General features: G+C 30.5%; 2 protein-coding genes across 4 annotated transcripts; both read left to right on the top strand.

The window, feature by feature from the left end:
- Window positions 1-70: 70 nt before the first annotated feature.
- Window positions 71-7714, top strand: LOC111695710 (uncharacterized). Its single transcript, XM_023465119.1, has 7 exons — window positions 71-211; window positions 2231-2322; window positions 2960-3027; window positions 4139-4216; window positions 4812-4908; window positions 6084-6160; window positions 7556-7714. Exons 1-7 carry the CDS (start codon window positions 87-89, stop codon window positions 7697-7699), a joined length of 681 nt encoding a protein of 226 aa, XP_023320887.1. The 5' UTR covers window positions 71-86; the 3' UTR covers window positions 7700-7714.
- Window positions 7715-8582: 868 nt separating this feature from the next.
- On the top strand, window positions 8583-17909 carry LOC111695717 (uncharacterized). 3 transcript variants are annotated; one of them, XM_023465127.1, is made up of 11 exons: window positions 8583-9118; window positions 10399-10464; window positions 10658-10724; window positions 11503-11581; window positions 11934-12037; window positions 13398-13448; window positions 13545-13580; window positions 14383-14429; window positions 16047-16095; window positions 17179-17273; window positions 17810-17909. In XM_023465127.1, exons 1-11 carry the CDS (start codon window positions 9111-9113, stop codon window positions 17874-17876), a joined length of 669 nt encoding a protein of 222 aa, XP_023320895.1. In that variant the 5' UTR covers window positions 8583-9110; the 3' UTR covers window positions 17877-17909. The 3 variants fall into 3 exon arrangements, with proteins under 3 accessions (XP_023320895.1, XP_023320897.1, XP_023320896.1); XM_023465129.1 differs by lacking the exon at window positions 8583-9118 and adding an exon at window positions 9134-10036; XM_023465128.1 differs by lacking the exon at window positions 8583-9118 and adding an exon at window positions 10062-10264.
- Window positions 17910-20595: the final 2686 nt, after the last annotated feature.

Raw genomic sequence — 20595 nt, forward strand, 5'->3', positions numbered from 1 at the left:
ATAAAGGGATTGAAATATATATATAAACAATTATTAGTTATAATTTGCCTTATATCAAATTTCCAAGATGTGACACAGTGCGTGGTATGATACCCAGGAGTTTTATAATGTCCTTCCTTACATTGATAGTTCCACTTGTCAATACAAAAGAGCCCCAAGGTCGATCTTATGGGATCGTTGGTGCAATGGTTGATAAAGAGGTTGATGATAGGTAAACTCCTTTTCTGTTTACCAAGTTTGACAAAATGTAAGAATAACTTTCATTTTTAAGTTACCCTACATTTGTATTGATTCGCATTACATTGATTCACATGGGAACCATTTTAACCTTTATCTTTGCAAAAATGATGAAGATATCAAAGTTTTCTCTCTGGAAAAGTGATGAATTTTGACAAAGGTGAAAAGAGTACAATTGTGAATCAGACTAATCTAAAAACTGATGATATGAAATACAAAATATAAAATTTTGTGATATGGAATACAAAATATGAAATTTTGTGATTTGGAATACAAAATATTAAATTTTGTGATATGAAATACAAAATATTAAATTTTGTGATATGGAATACAAAATATTAAATTTTATGATATGGAATACAAAATATTAAATTTTGTGATATGAAATACAAAATATTAAATTTTGTGATACGGAATACAAGTATGAAATTTTGTGATATGGAATACAAAATATGAAATTTTGTGATACGGAATACAAAATATTAAATTTTGTGATATGAAATACAAAATATTAAATTTTGTGATGCGGAATACAAAATAATAAATTTTGAAATATGGAATACAAAATATTAAATTTTATGATATGGAATACAAATTATTAAATTTTGTGATATGGAATACAAAATATTAAATTTTGTGATATGAAATACAAAATATTAAATTTTGTGATACGGAATACAAATATGAAATTTTGTGATATGGAATACCAAATATGAAATTTTGTGATACGGAATACAAAATATTAAATTTTGTGATACGGAATACAAAATATGAAATTTTGTGATACGGAATACAAAATATGAAATTTTGTGATATGGAATACAAATTATTAAATTTTGTGATATGAAATACAAAATATTAAATTTTGTGATACAGAATACAAAATATTAAATTTTGAAATATGGAGTACAAACTATTAAATTTTATGATATGGAATACAAAATATGAAATTTTATGATATGGAATACGAAATATGAAATTTTATGATATGGAATACAAAATATGAAATTTTGTGATATGGAATACAAAATATGAAATTTTGTGATTTGGAATACAAAATATTAAATTTTGTGATATGGAATACAAAATATAAAATTTTATAATATGGAATACCAAATATGAAATTTTGTGATATGGATTACAAAATATGAAATTTTGTGATTTGGAATACAAAATATTAAATTTTGTGATATGAAATACAAAATATTAAGTTTTGTGATATGGAATACAAAATAAAAAATTTTATAATATGGAATAAGAAATATGAAATTTTGTGATATGGATTACAAAATATGAAATTTTGTGATATGGAATACAAAATATGAAATTTTGTGGTACGGAATACAAAATATTAAATTTTGTGATATGAAATACAAAATATTAAATTTTGTGATACAGAATACAAAATATTAAATTTTGAAATATGGAATACAAAATATTAAATTTTATGATATGGAATACGAAATATGAAATTTTGTGATATGGATTACAAAATATGAAATTTTGTGATATGGAATACAAAATATGAAATTTTGTGATATGAAATACAAAATAAGAAATTTTGTGATGTGGAATACAAAATATGAAATTTTGAGATGTGAATACAAAATATAAAATTTTGTGATATGGAATACAAAATATGAAATTTTGAGATGTGAATACAAAATATTAAATTGTGTGATATGGAATACAAAATATGAAATTTGGGATATGGAATACAAAATATGAAATTTTGCAATATAGATGGAATACAAAATATTAAATTGTGTGATATGGAATACAAAATATGAAATTTTGTGATATGAAATACAAAATATGAAATTTTGTGACATGGATTACAAAATATGAAATTTTGTGATATGAAATACAAAATTTGAAATTTTGTGATATGGAATACAAAATATAAATTTTTTTGATATGGAATACAAAATATGAAATTTTGTGATATGAAATACAAAATAAGAAACTTTGTGATAATATTTCCTAATTTCAGGCCACCGTTTATGGTAGTTTTCAACTTTCAACCAAGTTCTTCTGTTGCTTGTAGCAGTTCTATGATATCTACTCAGTGGATAGTATCTGCAGGATAATGTCAAAATTAAATAAAAATAAATTTTTACATTTTAGAAATTTCAACATGTCTTGTCATAAGCTCTTTATTTAAAATTTTAAACAAAAATCAATATAATAGCTCTTTTAGAAACACAAATTTTCATCATTTTCAGTCTGGGTCAACTTTTGCATTTGTGTAACCCTGGACATTTACCTTTCAGATCTACAATCAGCATCTCTGTAGCTTCAATTTTTTAGTACAGTGAGAACCAGAAAACTTTGAAATTGAAAGACGACTTTTAAACTCAAATAAGGACTTAAACTAGTTCAATGAACATTAGACATAGCAATTGTACAGTGTAAATAGACCCATCCCACTTAAATAGTGTTTTGCTAAGTTACTAGAAAAAATATTTGCTTTGTAACTACATCAAATTTCTATAATGTCGTCTTTCTATTCTATTGTTTTCTGGTTATCAATGTAGTAAATCAGCAAACTACTGATAGATCTTTTTGTGAGAATTACTTTGCCAATTTTTCATAGTCCCTCCTTACCAATCTGAGGTTTCTAATCCCAGGTCTTATTTATCCTGGTTAATAAGGTTTCCAATGTCAATGCCAAATATTAATATTAATAATGAAAAAATTAATTAAATTTTGGTATGCTCAGCTCATTGTATTGTCAGCAAGAAGCATATGATGGATGGATCATGTTTATCAAATTACACAAAAGCAAAGGAAATTTTATTACATATCTATTTATATAAAGCAGGGGTCCATATAATTTCTTTTTTCAATCCCATTTGGGATTGACAAATTTGAAAGAAATGGGGGCAAATTTTTTAAATAGGGGCAAATTTTTTTAAAATGATAATTCAAAAAAAAAATTGGGGGCATTTTTATTTAATTGGGGGCATTTTTTTTTAATTGGGGGCAATGGGGGCAAATTTGTTAGTAGAATTTAAAATGTTTTTTTAAAGTTGGGGGCAAAAAATTATTTTGGGATAGAAAAAATCAGCTATTTTGGGAATTAAATGGACCCCTGATATAAAGTAGTAATCTCTGTTTGGATATTAGAATGTCAGATCTTAATTCAGGAACTCAACTGCACCCATTTGCATACAATTTTGATATGGAAAATCAGTAAAACCACGGGAATGTTCAAGTTGGGAAAACTTAGTTTCCAGGCATAGCTGGGTTTTTAAAACCCCTGCCAAAATTTTTTTTAACATTTTTATTTTTAGATTTTGAAATTTTTTACAATATTTTTAAATTTTTATATGATATCAGATGAAAATATTTTAACATTTCTATATTTCTTGTTCTTCCTTTTCTTCTTGTTTGTACAGCAAGCATCTCACCCCCCTCCCGTGCTCCCCCTCCCAGGTGGGAGGGGGGACGTCTTCCAAGCTCCCATCTCTAATATCAAGAGATTTACCTTCAAATTTTTTTGTTCCATTTTCTTTTTTCTTCTTGCTTCTTGTTTCTTTTTTCTACACTTTGAAGCCTCTCCAAATAGTTCTTGTGAAATTGAGTTGTGGAGCAGGAAGGGGAGAGATAAGGAGATTTGGAGGAGGAAGGGTATGAGGGATTGCTCCATGTTTTCCTTCTCGTTAAAGTCTATTCTGACTCTAAATTTTAACGTTTAAACGGCTGAAAACCCTTAATCCTAGTGTTTTTAGGTGACTCTGTATAAATGGAGAAGTAAAGATAAATTTGAGACCACAAGAATATGAATTTTAATAATTTCAGCTCTTCCTTTTTCTTCTAGAATATTTTCAAGCATATCATATTCGCTAAAAAGACAAAAGAATGTCTGTGAAACCAAAAAATTTATAAATAAATAAAGTTTAAAGCTAAATGTGAACCTCAAAATAATGGAGATATGAAGATTATATTCCCAGTTCAAGCAGCAACAACACCAGAGGTAGAATTCTTCAAATGGTTCATGCAGTTTTAAAACTTAATCTGAGACCCCTCCAGATGTTCATTAGAGACCCCCAGATTTTCACATATCAACAGATAACCCTTTATTTTAAGGTGGGTCTCGGAGTTATTGATAAATTGGCAGTGGGAGATTTCAATGTAAGAGCTGGGGGCCTCAAATGAAAATCTGCATTAAAAGCTGGGTGTTTCAGATAAAAATCTGAAATTGAATGCTGTGGGTCTCAAATGACAATCTTGGATATACTTTGAAAAGTTCAGGGTCTCTGATAAGATCCTTGGGGTCGCTGATGTATGCAACCCTAGCTGAAAGAATTTGCATAAACCTGCGAGATTTTTAAATGATTTTTTAAAACTTATTTTTAATGAAATAAGTTCATTATTTTTCTCAACCTGTTTGTATACATGCAACTAGTTTGTAGAATAGTGTTTGTTACATGTTTTGTCCATGTTATTCAAGAATTGTAAAAAATACGCTCCTTGTGCTGACTGAAGCATCTGGTTTCTACAATATTTACCTCAAGTACCATGTCTAGTTGGTCTCTCCATTTAAAATTAAATAAAAAAGAATTGTTCAGGTAATTGTTGATATTGCTGATCTAAATATGCAGAAGAAGAATATGTCAAAGAAGTTTCTGGTCGATTTCATCATTGTTCATAAAGATGGATACAAGGGTAAATATAGTATACCTTCAAAAAGTTATTTTTGATACAAGTGAATACATCTTAAACCTTTAAAAATTATTCTTGATTATACATCAGAATATATTTTATACCTTTAAAATCTTATTCTTGAAACAAGGGTATATATTTTAAACCTTTAAAAACGTGTTCTTGATACAAGTGTATATATTTTAAACCTTTAAAAAATTATTCTTGATACAAGGGTATATATTTTATACCTTTAAAAACTTAATCCTGTTACAAGCATATGTATTTTATACCTTTAAAAACTTAATCTTGATTCTGTTTTAAATAAAATATTTTGGTGAAAGAACATGGAACGGGTAATTTTGTGATGTCTGGTGTTCACAAGTTTAATTCCTATAATCCATACAAACCTGTGGTTTCTAAAACATCTGAAGCTGACATCTGGTTGAGCAGTTATGACCAACCAACGAATAAAGAAGGACAGAGGGGTGGCTGTCAACAACTTTTGCTTTGAAAGAATGTGTGCTTTCTAAACAACAAGAAAAAAGCTGAAAGTGAATTGATCCAAGTGAATGGTAATGAAGAGAGGAAAGGTTAAAAAGCAGGGAGAGTCTATGGTTGTCTGCTATAGGTACCTGGAGGTATCTAATCTGGGCTTAAAAATGATTGGGAGCAATGAGTGTGATGTTTCCTAACTGTAAGGCACCCGGGCCTCATTCCAGTAAAACAGAAAAATTCATGCACTCTACTATTCTCTGGCCTAAGAAGCCCCTAAGCAGCTGGAATCTTGTAAACCCTCTTCTCAGTATGAATGAAGCAGGGATTTGTAATAGTGATCGAAAACATTCTTTAGGGTAGTTTTCTCATTCAAACAATATCCAAAAATACTTTTTTAATCCTTTTTAATTTTTAATGCTTGCACTACATGCTAGAACACTTCTTACAGGGATGTTGGTATAATTTCCCTTTCATAAAATCAAATGTCAAATTTATTATTATTATTATTCTTATTAAACATTAAATATTGATATATATTTGTTTTTAAAATAATATTTTTTTGCCGGTTTCATAGGTTCGGTATAATGAATTCTTCTTCTAATTCAACCTTTCATAGTATCTTTAATTTATTCAAAAAAGATTGCATGTTCCTTGCACTGCTTGCTTGCTGTTTGTAAAGTAACTTTTAACATATTTTTTAGGAGGAAAGTATGGAAAGTACGGAGGACATGATATTATTCTAGTGAAAACTATTAAACCAATGGACAAACATTTTAGGGTAAAATATTTTTGTAATGCCCATTGAAACTTTATTTTCTATGTCTACTAAAGTTACATAAATGGCTATATTTTGAAAAGAAAATATTGTCACCTTTAATTAAAATAATATAATAAGATGATGAATAATCCATTAATTATATAAAAAAAACTAAGTTCTACATTGTTTACTTTCTACTTACACTATCTAACTTTATTCTTAATAAAGGATTTTAATTGTATCTTTAAACACATCATACTTTCAGGGGGCTGTCTAGCAATAATTTAGCTGACCTGTTTCCACATTTAATGAATAGTGAGACATGGTTTAACCACATTAATGTAGTTTAGTCACTTCTCTTTAGCTTGAATAGGTTGACAAGAGAAGTGGTTTAACTAAGTCTACGCAGTTCAGCAACTTCTTGCTATTTCTTAAATCGGGTACTTGTATGCATACTTTTATTGCATATTTTCAGACAAAAAAAACTGAGCAAATTTGCTTGAATTTATTGTTGAACTTTCAAAATTCAAATTGCCTAAGTTATAACTTATGTTGTCTGATTTTGACCATCTATAAACCCAACCCAACACTCAATCTACAAAAAAACCACTAAACCAATCAACAAACAACCAAACAAACAAATCAATAAACAACCTAATAGAGCAGTCAACAAACAACCCAACAAACCAATTTACAAAAACCAACAAAAAACATCAACAAAAAATCCAAAAAAAACAATCAACAAACAAGCTAAACAGCCAGTAAGCAAACAACCCAACAAATAATCAATAAGAAATATAAACAACCATCCAACAGACAACCAGACAAAACTATGGAAAAACAACCCAACAAGCCAAAGAAGTCGATCAACAAAGAACCAGACAATCCAATCAATAAACATTTCACTTAACCAATCAACAAATTCCCCTACATAACAATCAACAAAATATCAACAAACAACCCAAGCCACCAATCAACAAACAACCCATGCCACCAAGCAACAAACAACCCATGCCACAAATTAACAAACAACCCAAGCCACCAATCAACAAACAACCCAAGCCACCAATCAACAAACAACCCAAGCCACCAATCAATAAACAACTCAAGCCACCAATCAACAAACAACCCTAGCCACCAATCAACAAACAACCCAAGCCACCAATCAACAAACAACCCAAGCCACCAATCAATAAACAACCCATCCCACCAATCAACAAACAGCCCAAGCCACCAATCAACAAACAATCCATGCCACCAATCAACAAACAACCCAAGCCACTAATCAACAAACAACCCATGCCACCAATCAACAAACAACCCAAGCCACCAATCACAACCAAAGAGACCAATCAAAAACAAAACTACCAAACCAATCATTCAAAAACAAAGCCAATTTTTAGTTTCTATATTTAGGCATGTGTGCCTGGTCCTAATTTTACCCCTGGAAATACCTTAATAGGTGGATATGGAAGATATAGAAGAATACAGTGCCAGGTTAATGATCAGGGTCCTCATGTTTTCCAGGTACAGATCAAACATAAACATCTTTCTAAATAGTCTTTCCCACAAACTCCCATTTGCTAATCCTTTTATCTTTGCAACCTGATGGTGTAAACCTTTGATATTTCAAAGTCAGATTATTTGATCTAACAGAATTGATTGTTTGAAAATCTACTACGTTGTGTTGAAAAGTTATAAGGTTAATAAATCAGAGTTTGCGGCAAAGACTCATTTCCTTTTTAGATTGAAATAATATATTTAATCAAAAATGAAGAAAAAAATCAAATTACTTAAATGCATGCATATGAAGGCCCAAGGGTAGAAAGTTATAAGAACAAGGATAGTTTGGCTCGGACAAAGAATTGATTGATGTGGAGCACTTTCCGTCCCTTAAAAAAAAATCAAATTATTTAAATGCATGCATATGAAGGCCCAAGGGTAGAAAGTTATAAGAACAAGGATAGTTTGGCTCGGACAAAGAATTGATTGATGTGGATCACTTTCCGTCCCTTTAGAAAAAAATTCCATTTAAAGAAATCTTGGAGTAACTTCTATTATACTAGAAATTCAAGGCGCTTCGCGCCCATCTTCTATTAAAATTGTGAACATGTTCTTTTTGTTTACATTTCAAAACAAAGATGAAAAAAATTTTGCGGATTTTAAAAAAAAAATTCGCGGATTTTCAAAAATTTAAATTTTTTTACAAAATTTAAAACCTTTAAAACACAAATTTTTAAAATTTAAATCATTCATTTTTAATAAATGTGGAACATCTACTCTTTTACTCTACAGAGGTTTGGTCATCACCATCACCGAATTTCTAATCAACCATTATTCATTATATTTCTTTTTTGATAAAAGGGCTTTTTTTGTTGGTATTCTTTAACTAAACATACTGGTTTAAATATGCTGTTTAATATTCAGTGTTTGTGTTTTCCAATTAAAATAAATAAGGTCTTTTGGCTGGAGCCTCGAAAATATTTACACTGAATAATTTCAATATAGTTAGAACTTTGATGTTTTAAATCTCAGAATCAAGCATTGATCTCCATTATATACAGATCAACAGATGTATTTAATTCCTCATTGGTACTTAGATCAGACAAGCATACATTTGTAGTATAAAATGTTACAGGGTCGACTTTACCTTGGGTAGTTTAGACTGGTCAATATGGTCTCGGCATAAAGTACAATTACAGGATAATAAATCCTTGTTACGGTTCAGATCATGCAACTATTCGATCCATGTGCAAGCAGTTAGCCTCAAATTTAAAAATCATTAAATTTTAGCGATAATTCAAGGAAAAAATGCCAAATAACAAAAACATTAAAATAATATGTTCAAAAGAATATCATAAAAGCATATATCCAGGATCAGCTTGGATGCATTCGCGAGGAGGAGACACCGAGCGCCAAGAATCCTGACTGTATAGATTTCAGAAACCAAACAGCAACAACTAACAAGGTTATGACCAGGTAATCATCTGTATAGATTTCAGTAACCAAACAGCAACAACTAACAAGGTTATGACCAGGTACGTATTCATCTGTGAAGATCAGAAACCAAACAGCAACAACTAACAAGGTTATGACTAGGTAATTATCTGTAAAGATCAGGAACCAAACAGCAACAACTAACAAGGTTATGACTAGGTAATTATCTGTATAGATCAGGAACCAAACAGCAACAACTAACAAGGTTATGACTAGGTAATTATCTGTATAGATCAGGAACCAAACAGCAACAACTAACAAGGTTATGACTAGGTAATTATCTGTATAGATCAGGAACCAAACAGCAACAACTAACAAGGTTATGACTAGGTAATTATCTGTATAGATCAGGAACCAAACAGCAACAACTAACAAGGTTATGACTAGGTAATTATCTGTATAGATCAGGAACCAAACAGCAACAACTAACAAGGTTATGACTAGGTAATTATCTGTATAGATCAGGAACCAAACAGCAACAACTAACAAGGTTATGACCAGGTAATCAGCTGTATGGATCAGGAACCAAACGGCAACAACTAACAAGGTTATGACTAGGTAATTATCTGTATAGATCAGGAACCAAACAGCAACAACTAACAAGGTTATGACTAGGTAATTATCTGTATAGATCAGGAACCAAACAGCAACAACTAACAAGGTTATGACTAGGTAATTATCTGTATAGATCAGGAACCAAACAGCAACAACTAACAAGGTTATGACTAGGTAATTATCTGTATAGATCAGGAACCAAACAGCAACAACTAACAAGGTTATGACTAGGTAATTATCTGTATAGATCAGGAACCAAACAGCAACAACTAACAAGGTTATGACTAGGTAATTATCTGTATAGATCAGGAACCAAACAGCAACAACTAACAAGGTTATGACCAGGTAATCAGCTGTATGGATCAGGAACCAAACGGAAACAACTAACAAGGTTATGACCAGGTAATCAGCTGTATGGATAAGGAACCAAACGGCAACAACTAATAAGGTTATGACCAGGTAATCATCTATATGGATCAGGAACCAAACGGCAACAACTAACAAGGTTATGACCAGGTAATCATCTGTATAGATCAGGAACCAAACAGCAACAACTAACAAGGTTATGACCAGGTAATCATCTGTATAGATCAGGAACAAAACAGCAACAACTGACAAGGTTATGACCAAGGTTATGGTCTAAAAACATTTGTCATCGTATTTTTGTAGTTTATAATTAATAATTACCAAAATATTTTGTATTTTAGAAAAAATTTGTCGGAAATTGTGATTTTTGATGCAGGGCTTCAAAATGTTTTGACAAAGTGTTATACGTAAGTAAACATGGATCAATAGATCATAAAAAAAACCAAAGAAGATTTAAACTCTTCGTTAGAGCATATTTTATTCTGAAAATGAAACTCTAAAAGTTCCTGGGCGATACATTTTAAAATTTTGTATTCTTTGCTTTACAATAATCTTGAAAGATGCTTAATTTAGTAAAAAATCTAATGCCCTATTATAAAGTACAGATCCTGGGAAATATGGTTGGTGTGGACTAACCATAAAAGATAAAACAACTCACAAAAACAAGGTAAGACGTTTTAGAAGTACTTCTTTCATCTGAGCCCAACGACAGCTTAGACCTGAGTCGTATTTTTCCGAATTGTTTAAATCGCAGGCTCTGATGTTTTAGTAATAAAAAAGTGTAAAAACACTTTGTTGCTTAGAGCTGAGTGTCTAGCATGACACCCTTGCTTCAGTGTAAGAAACATTTCTTAGGTAATCTGAGCCGGCGATTTAAATAAAGAAAATACAACTCAGGTCTAAGCTGTCGTGAGCTTTATTTACGGCTTTAGCTTGATGAGAACAAGACTCCACATTGAGCCTTATTCTCCACTGAAGCCAACAAAGGTCGGTTTTAATGTCATCAGGTCTAATTCCATAAGTCGATTCTAAGATCTCGCGGCTGTCAATCATGTGACAGATAAAAATTCAATTTTCGCAAATTTGCAATTTTTTTGCAGATTCTAAAAGTAGAGCACAAGAGCTTTCTAATGATGTATCATTTGTCATATTTGGACATAAAACATGGGATTTAGAGGGGGGGGTCAAATTGCCCCCCCCCCCAGCGTATCCTGGTTTTCAAGTACCCCAGCAGGGATAGGGTTAAAGCTGGATTTTGTGTGTCTAATATACAATGGCTCTAATTCAGGAAATGAACATCAAATATTATGAATTTCTAATCAAAAATGGCTCTATTTCCGATTATGGATGTAAAATAAATTGAATGTCTAAACGTAATGGCTCCTTTTTAGGATATATGAATATCAAATACTATGAACGTCTTATGAATAATAGCTCTATTTCAGGATATGGATATCAAATATGATAACGGATGGGGACATTGTTCGGATACATGCCTGGATAAAGAAAAAATATCAAATGCAGGTTTCTGTTTTTAGTTTTACGTATAATACAATAAAACTGAATAAAGGGATTGAAAGAGCAATGTCAAGTAACCCTGCATGCAAAGTTGGCGATGTCTGATTCATATTGGTTATCTTGAAACCTTTATCTGATCAATAATATGGAAGATATTGGTGTCACTTTTGTAGAGAACCCACAGTTGAAAATAATCATTTTTCAAAATTATAAACATTGATATTTGATCAGACAAAGCTTTAAAGGGCACTGTTGTGTGAATGTAAGAAATTTTAAATTACGCTTAAATAGTCCCTTTAATTATGATAGGAATTAAGTTTATTTACATTATTTAATTTTATTTTATGAATTTTTGAAGGCAAAGCTCGGATTAAGCCTGTCAAGATCATGGATCAAACTTATTGTGATCAAGAGCTGATGAGAATGATCAGAGGAAACAATTCCTTCACTGTTAAACCCTTGGTAATAATCAGACAATACCTTTTAAAAAAATATAGAATAGATAAACAATGTTTTGAACAATTTTTTTAACATCTAAAAATGTCGGCAACTTTAAATTCTAAGCGTCCATAAACTTTTCCTGGAGTTCCAACAACATTTTAGGCTAAATCAATTTGAAAGTTTGACGTCTATGGCATTTAACTAAAATTAGTCCGCCAAATACAAGCGTATGATGTTTTAGTGAATTTTTTAGGCCGCAAAATATGCTTTTAAACCATATCCCGATTGGGCTATTTTTGTCTAATATATTGATGGGGGGGGGGTGTTTTCAATGATTTCGCCCATGGGGGAGTGTAATACACGTTCCTAGTCCAAATTTTCAAGGCCTGCTAGGTATAAAAAATAGACCTCTAACTTTAATGGTTAGGGTGCATTATAGGAAGGACTTTTTAGCCCTGTAGCTAAATTAATTAGAATGTTATTACTCGTCTTTGATTTTTTTGAAACACCGCGACCAGCCATTTAACTGTCTTCCACCCTTGTCTATGCAGAAAACACTCATATTAAAGCAACATGTGTTCACAACTATGAAGTTTTAAAAAAGTAAAGAAGTTCTAATGTAAGCCGTTTTTAAGCTTTTTAGAAAAAATCAAGCCTTTCAATCCATGATAGGTGTAAAGAAATATAGTTGAGAGAATATATTTAGTATTGATAAACAATGTTATGACTTTTGTAACATATGAAAAGGACAGCAACTTTAAATCCAAAAACCTGTCCAACAACTTTTTGCCAAAATAGTTTGGCCTTATGACGTTTATGGGATACAATTAAAATCATTTTATGATGGTAAAAACAATACAGGATTTCTCTAAAAAAAATTATTAATGCAAAGGCCTAAATTCTACACCAATTTTTTTGTACTTAAAAATTAATTCTAACAAATTTTCGAAATATTGGAACAAAACAAACTTTATATAATGTGTAAAGCAAACATTCTAAGCATGTTTAAAATTTAATGCTGAGCAGATGTTATCAAAGTAATCGATGACTTGAGCCTCAGATTTTAAATTTTTTTTTTACATTTAAATTATCAGTCTAAAATTGTTGTTGCAAAATCTGCACATTCCGTTCGAAAAACGGTTCAGAAGAAGGCTCTGTCATCGATTGGAAAAATCTTTAAAAAAGAAACAAAATATTTTCAAAACTTCAAACGTGAATAATATTTGCTGGAAGAATTATAAAAGATCCGACATGTTTCATAGATAAAATTTAATGTCTGAAAAACAAAAATTGATTAAGAATTGAAGCTCTAGCATCAGCTAACGTTATGAGAGACATCTTTTATTTAGAGTTTAAATCAATTGATAGTATTTATTTCTAGGTATACTGTGTTGCTCATAACGAAACCTATAAAACTGGATTTTATGAAAAGGAAAAAAAAATCAATTAAAATTTTTTTAAAATAAAAAATGTAATAAAAGAAAAATTCCATTAAAAAAATTGTTGGTCTCATTTTAAATTTTTTGAGCTTGAGAATGGAACTTATAAAGAACTGGAGTCTAAGGTAAGATTAAAATGTATTGTTTAAGTAGTTATCTAATTAAACAATAAAATGTTTCTAAGAAAATAAAAAAAAATGAAATGATACAGAAAAAAAATGTTGAACTAGGTACGACTTGTTCAACCACTTTTGCTACACTGCCAGCTGTAAACATTAAAAATTTAATAAAAACAGCTTTCAATATTCATAAAATCTTGATAAGGAATAGTCCTTTTTTGATTTAATCCAAAACCTAATTAAATTTTAGTTTTTCCTTTGTATTTTGTCTTTCTTGATTTTAAATTGGAAGTTTTAACCTGGATGCTGCATATTGCATATTGTCCAAATAAACATAATTAATTTACAATTTAAGAAATTCTTTGATTTGTATTAAGTTATTATTAGGATTTAAAAATTGGTCTGTGTGTTTTAACACGAAACATTAATTTTCTAAATAATAGATTTTGGAAATTTCAATAGACGCAAAAGAGTTCTTGCTCTTTATTAAAGGAGCTTTATATGTAATATCAAGTGATCTGACATTTAAAGTGTGGCCTAGAGGTCTTTTAAACTTTTATCTGAGTAACAATATATAAATACTTTTCTATTTAACAAGTGTTGAATTTTGTCAATTTTCTGAAAGGCGTAAATGCACAAGTCGCTTCCACAAAGAAAACAAAATCGAGGTTTAAAAAATTTCAGCTGAGGCATGGCACTCTGAAAATTAAGAGTCACTTGAATTTGAAATTACGACTTTCTTCCCTTCAAGCGTTAACATTTTTAAAAACATTTATTAATATTTGTTTTGATTCTCATTCTGATTTAGGCAGAATATCACTTAAAATTAAACAGATCCTTCCCCTGGTATATCAGGTACATTGTTGAAAATAAAGAAGAAATGTATCTTATACAGCTGTAACTAGAGATGGAAATCGTTTTCGTGAATGAAAACATTTTCTGTCAAGAACCAATTTTTGAGTGAATGATGGTTGTTTTGTCACAAATCTAATCAAGTAAATCTATATCAAGCTCATTCTTGCTGAGTAGAACAGAACAAATACAATCTTCATTTCTAAGTAATCAAGACAGCATCCAAATCAGCGTTTATTCTAAATACAGGATAGAACTATTACAATAAATATATAAATGTACAAGATCATAAAGAATACATAAAAGGATAAAATAGATCACAAATCAGATATAAGACTGCTTTGAAGTTATTTGACAGAGAGAGAATCAATCGCATATTTGCCCCCTAGACCCACCCTGATGGAAGCAGAATGTTGATAGAATGCAGATTGGCACCAAAATATAACCCCTTCAGAATAAAACATATTAATGATGAATCTCTCAACACACTTACCATACTTCTGAAAATATGCTCGGTAAATATCATTTTGACGTATCTACTCGTTTACACTAGTTTAAACTCACTCTCTGCTTAGTGATAGTCATCATTAAACATCAGGACAATCAATCAATAATACTTTAAGGATTAACTTTATACTATTTCTCCGGAGCTAATATAGGTATTGGTATTATCAACACTTTTTTACTCTAACCTGGAGAGATTTAACCATTTACTCTGTACCTCTAAAGACGGTTTCAAAGTTCTCCGTTACTCTTTTTGCCTTAACATGGAAGTATTTATACTCTGGAAATAAATTTCAATCTGGATCCAGAACCTTAAATCCACAGAACAATGGTGTCATTCAGAAAAAAAAGCTATGGACGAACAACTTGGTCATTCAGAGAAATGAAAAAACGAACAATGTAAATTTTTCGAACTTCATTTTTTAAGATATTGACAAGAACAAAATTTTGAATAAACGTTTGTTATTTTATTGAATGAACAATTTTACTGGACAATCTTTCACTGAGAAAACAAACGAAATAGATGAAAGATGAACAATATTTTTGACACTTAACAAAATAAAACTTTTTTAACGATTGAAACAAAAAAAAATGGGTAGTTAACAAACTATGAACGAACAAAATGAAAACAAAACCGAACACGCCCATCTCTAGTCTAACTATTTTAACTAATTCTCCCTTATTTATAAGGAATTGTGTATTTTGCCAACAATTTTCTAATCCCCATATATTTGTAACCCAATGTAGTAGACCTTAAATATTTCAAACTATAAATTCTGTTAGAATAAAATACTCTAAGTTTAAAATATTAAAGATTAACACGTGATCTTGATTTCAATCTCTGGAAAATGTATTTGTTCGTCACGTTAAACTAAAGTAAAATGCATGTAAAATTTAAATCTGACATGTTTTCAAGAATAACTCCTCTTATTTAAGAGTTATTGAGAAGTACAAAATGTTTTGAGTTCTAATATGAAGTTGCTTTTTTCATACTTTTCTGTAAAATCAAAACTACAGAAGCTACGAGGTCACCAAGTTATACTAATAATTGTGCATACATTTGATCTTCTCCTCCTGCTAGTTTGCAGGGTGTTTTTTTCTCCTAATATATCCTAGAGCTACAGGGAGCTGTAGAGGGGATTCTGGCGGTCCACTCTATGAACAGGTAGATTCAAATTCAGAGGGATCGAATTTAATGAATTTCCCTAGGTCGCTGAACTACATACCTCTGGTTCAAATCTTGAATCGTCCATTCAAAGTTTAAGATTCATGTGGATTCAAATTTGTGATTCAGGATTTGAACCTCGTGGTGGTAGATATTTTTAGCAAGATAGAGAATTCATTAAATTTTATCCCAGGGTTACCCTCATAGGATAAGACTTCAGAGACAAAGGATAATGTTAAGCTGTCACCATGTTACCATTTAAAAGTGGTATGAAATAAAGGAAATCTAAAGCCTGAAAACTGATGTGAGTAAATCTACAGAGTATAAGACAAAATGTATTTACAAGTAAAAAAAGAACAAATAAAATGATACTAATGAAACATGGAAAGCTGGAGCTCTCTGGAAGACTCTGCCTTATGTTGGCCTCATACAGTGACTTTATTTTCCGTCTGCCGACACTTGCTGATAACTAACTCTCATTTCGTTTTAGCCCAGGTCAATCCTATTTACTCCTCATTCATGTCAAGCTGTGTTTCATGCCTATTGACTTAAATTTAAAATAGAATTCTGGGTCCAATGGTGGCTTCTATTTTCCACGCATTCAAACATTAGTTCAAAGCATGTTTTCTGGGCTGGCATCTTTCACATGATCTAAATGAGGTGACTTATCATTCGTCCAACTGCTATCGTTGACTACAGTTTATTTACAAGTAAATCTCTCACCATGCTCACATTGTAATCCGAGCTTAGCTCAGGGTCCGTATGAGGACTGAAGGGGTTACATTCCGAGCTATTCAGCTCACACCGGTTACATTATGTTTAATTTTATTTATAGACTTTATGTCCACCGCAGCTGTAAGAGTAATTTTTTTACTGCCAAAAATAATATAAATCATTAATAAACAAATGGGAGGCAAGATCCAAGTTTAACCAGTTAAATGTTCGTCACTAAGGTCTCTTTCTTTGTGGGTAGCCGGGGATTTTAAAAATGTGTGAACTCTGGGAATTTCTTTTTTTATTGGGGTTAAAACCACTGAAGATTGGCCATGAAACAATTTGTTTTTGTAATAACCTGAAATTTAGAGAGGGAATGAATATATTCTACTTGGAACTGCAAGTAGGGGTGCTGGTAGTTTAGAAACATGTGGAGGCATTGATAATCCTACTCATTATGTCAGGTATCCTTCACGTCAAACTAAACTAAATTTAAATGTTATTTACAATTACTTTACAGTGAGAATTGGTCGGGGGAACTCAGGGATAAGTGAAAATTTGAATTTCCCAAAAAAGTATTTGTAAACAATTTTATCGACTTTGAGATAAAAATGCCCGAATTTTCGAACGAAAACTTCGCAGAGTGAGTAGTTATTTTATTTAATTTTCCCAAGGGATGTAAAGTAACTTAAAGTATCTCATGTTGCTAATCATAGGTCGGTAATGTTGGTCAAAGGGCGGTAAAATTCCTTATTCTTCTTATTGAAGAGTTTTTACGTTAAACTAAACAAAATTTTAGAAACTTAAATATTATGTGTTTAATCCATAACTTCTCTTAGTAAAGAGTTTTTATAAAGAACAAACATGTTTTGAATGTATATTATGCAACAGGATAAGATACATTTTCTCATATAGGGTGACAAGATTAGTGTGTGGAATCCGGTTCAGCTCCTCAGACTTATAAATCTAGCTTCTCATTGATTCTTTGTATTTTTTTTAGGATGAAAGACATGCTACCATGGATAACTGAGTATGTTTCAAAAGATGAACTATGTATTGTAAATTAGAAAACATCCAAATTAATAAAATGTAAAACATTTTCAGGCTTTACTTTATACACATAGAATCCATTATATCTTCATTATCATTATCTTAAATGCCTTTTTTTCTTCAAATGTCGTCTCTGCAATTAATTGCGTCTTCTATTTGGGGCTTGGCACATTCAAGTCAGTGATTACCTGTATAAGCTGAAATTGTTCAAAAACCAACTTTCCTTAAATCTGTCTGTTAACGGTTTTAAAATTAATGGATTTTGCCGTTCGTTAACGAAATGTTGCCAGACCTACTCCTATCTTCTATTTTATCAAATCTTTAATATAAATGTTTTCTAACAAATTAATTTTATTCAGAAGAAGAAATCTATATGAAACGGTTCAGATAAGAAATGAATATTACAGGAACAGGTGTCATGTAAGGCATCAAATGAATCTTGATGTTTCAGTTTATAATACTGCTCTCTGAAGGCAATATTCATGGAACTACTGTAATATGAAAGCAAATAATTCTTCAAAAAGTCTAAAAAATTTAATAACAAATATTGTATACTAATTCTCCTTGAAAGAAGAGTTAAATGACAAATTAAAATGCATAAAAATAATCTTGAACATAAGAAAATGTAAGACTTGAAATAATGCACTGTCAGAAAAAATCAGCCCATTCTGACTGGAAATCTATCTGTATGGGTAAATATTTTTCCAATTAATTAGAATGTTGAGAAGCTTTTTGAAATCAAATCATGCAAATCAATATGCATATTTTGCCTGTATCCAATAAGCGTCAAAACGGCAAAACATAGCTGGTCCAATAGTGCAATTTTTTCAAACACATTAATCCAAGCGAAATTAATAGTTTAACGATTTTTGTTTTTTTTACAGAGTTCTATGAAAAATAGTGATTTATAGCTACAATAGTTAAAAGCTAAAAATGTAAATAGAAAGGACTAAGTGTTAAAAAAAGAAGATCATAGTTTCCTGTTAGTTTATGCACCATTTGATTGGTAATTAATAGAACTTAAAAGTAAGTTTTAATATCTATAAGCCACTATCTAGATGCATGATAGCTTGCATATCTCTCATGATATCTCTGTTGGATAAAAGGAAGTTTAAATGATGATAACTGTCTGCTATGGATACATTTGCGGACTGCTGCATAAACATTATATACATTATACATTATACATACAGTCCTCGTTGACAAAATAAATACAATGAAGACGGTTTTGATTTTTAATAAGCTTGCAATTTGAAATCAAAACTTAACTAGAAAAGTCGTCTTCATAGAATTGATTTAAACGCCGAATAATGCAGGATGTAAAAACGACTTTAAAGAAATAAAAAGTCATCGTTCTTTAAAGGGACTGTTCATTTATTTGGATGATTTCATGGTAAACTAATTAGTCTATTATCTATTCAATGGTATTAGTCTTACTTTTCAAAGATATCTATGACCGAAGAAAAAGCCGAATTATCGATCAGAATTCCAGCGTAAAAAAACTTTTGATTTTAGAATTAGAAAGAAAATAACGTGTTTTGTGTTCAAACATGATTAAACAAATTAACACGTTTATACAAAGACGACTTTTTTCTCTCAGACAAACCGGTTCCTAGATTTCAACTCTTCAATAAATCACGGGAATTCCAGGGAAAGTGTGGAAACGTATCAAACCTTCAAATGTTTAAAATAAGTTATATTTTAAAAATAGACAATTTTAAAATAATTTTGAAAAAAATTAAAGATATCTACAATTAACTTTTAGATACTACAATTTAATTTGTTATTTGAAAATTTTAAAAAATCCAAGAATTTTACAAAAGTATTAAATAGTGTAAATGCAAAGGTATCAAACCTTTGCGCTGGAATTCTGAATGATAAATCGGCTTTTTTCTAGGCCACAGTTGTCCTTGAAAAGTAAGACTAATAACAATAAATAGCCATAATAGGTTATTTAGTTTACCCTCAAATTACCCAAATAAGTGAACGGTCCCTTTTAAATAGAAAGTTTTTACCCAACCAGACTAATCCTAAGTGTGATCAAGAAATTCTACCTGACACCCTCTCCACTCAATTAAGGAAATCTGGAACCAGATTTAATAAATAACAAGTGGTTAAACTACATACTGCTTGTAGAACCAGAGAAGTGGTTCAATTTAGTCTACATAGTTAAACTACTTTTCACATTAAATAAATCTGGTTCCAGAGCTGGGAACTCTTGTATTGTGAATATATTGTAAATCTGCAGATTAATCTAATCTTTATTCGATATCCCTGCCCTGCATGCTAATTCTAAATAACTGAAATCAAGAGCTTAAGCATTAACCCTTAAATTAAAAGATTGTTTGATTATCGAGATCGAGATCAAACAATCGGGATTATGAATATCCAGCACAAAAGTACTGAACAGATACTTTAGAATGTGATATCCTTAATCTCGATCGGTTAATTAATCTGGAGATTAATAACAAGAGGAGAACAAGCATTATTTAATCTGGAGATTAATAACAAGAGGAGAACAAGCCTTATTTAATCTGAAGATTGGATCAAGCATTAATCCCGATGTTCATCATTCAAAAGTTCTCAGCTCTGGCCTCATAAAAAATCTGACTTAAAGCTCTTCTATGGTTTAACATCGTCCAGTTAGTTACAGTTTATGAGTCAAGTTTTCATTGCGCAGATTATTAATAACTGGAAATATAATTAAGTTATTTTAAATACTGTACTTTGTTTAAA

The sequence above is a fragment of the Eurytemora carolleeae genome, unplaced genomic scaffold (genome assembly GCF_000591075.1).
Source record: "Eurytemora carolleeae unplaced genomic scaffold, Eaff_2.0 scaffold82, whole genome shotgun sequence".
Taxonomy (NCBI): Eukaryota; Metazoa; Arthropoda; class Copepoda; order Calanoida; family Temoridae; genus Eurytemora; species Eurytemora carolleeae.

Excerpts from the sequence above, each read along its gene's own strand:
- LOC111695717 (XM_023465127.1), top strand. Across the intron at positions 10,725-11,502 it reads AAACAACTCACAAAAACAAG|GATATGGATATCAAATATGA; the intron begins GTAAGACGTTTT and ends GCTCTATTTCAG. Across the intron at positions 11,582-11,933 it reads AGAAAAAATATCAAATGCAG|GCAAAGCTCGGATTAAGCCT; the intron begins GTTTCTGTTTTT and ends GAATTTTTGAAG.
- LOC111695710 (XM_023465119.1), top strand. The coding sequence starts at position 87 with ATGATACCCAGGAGTTTTATAATGTCCTTCCTTACATTGATAGTTCCA. Across the intron at positions 3,028-4,138 it reads CAAATTACACAAAAGCAAAG|TTTAAAGCTAAATGTGAACC; the intron begins GAAATTTTATTA and ends AAATAAATAAAG. Across the intron at positions 4,217-4,811 it reads AAGCAGCAACAACACCAGAG|GTAATTGTTGATATTGCTGA; the intron begins GTAGAATTCTTC and ends AGAATTGTTCAG.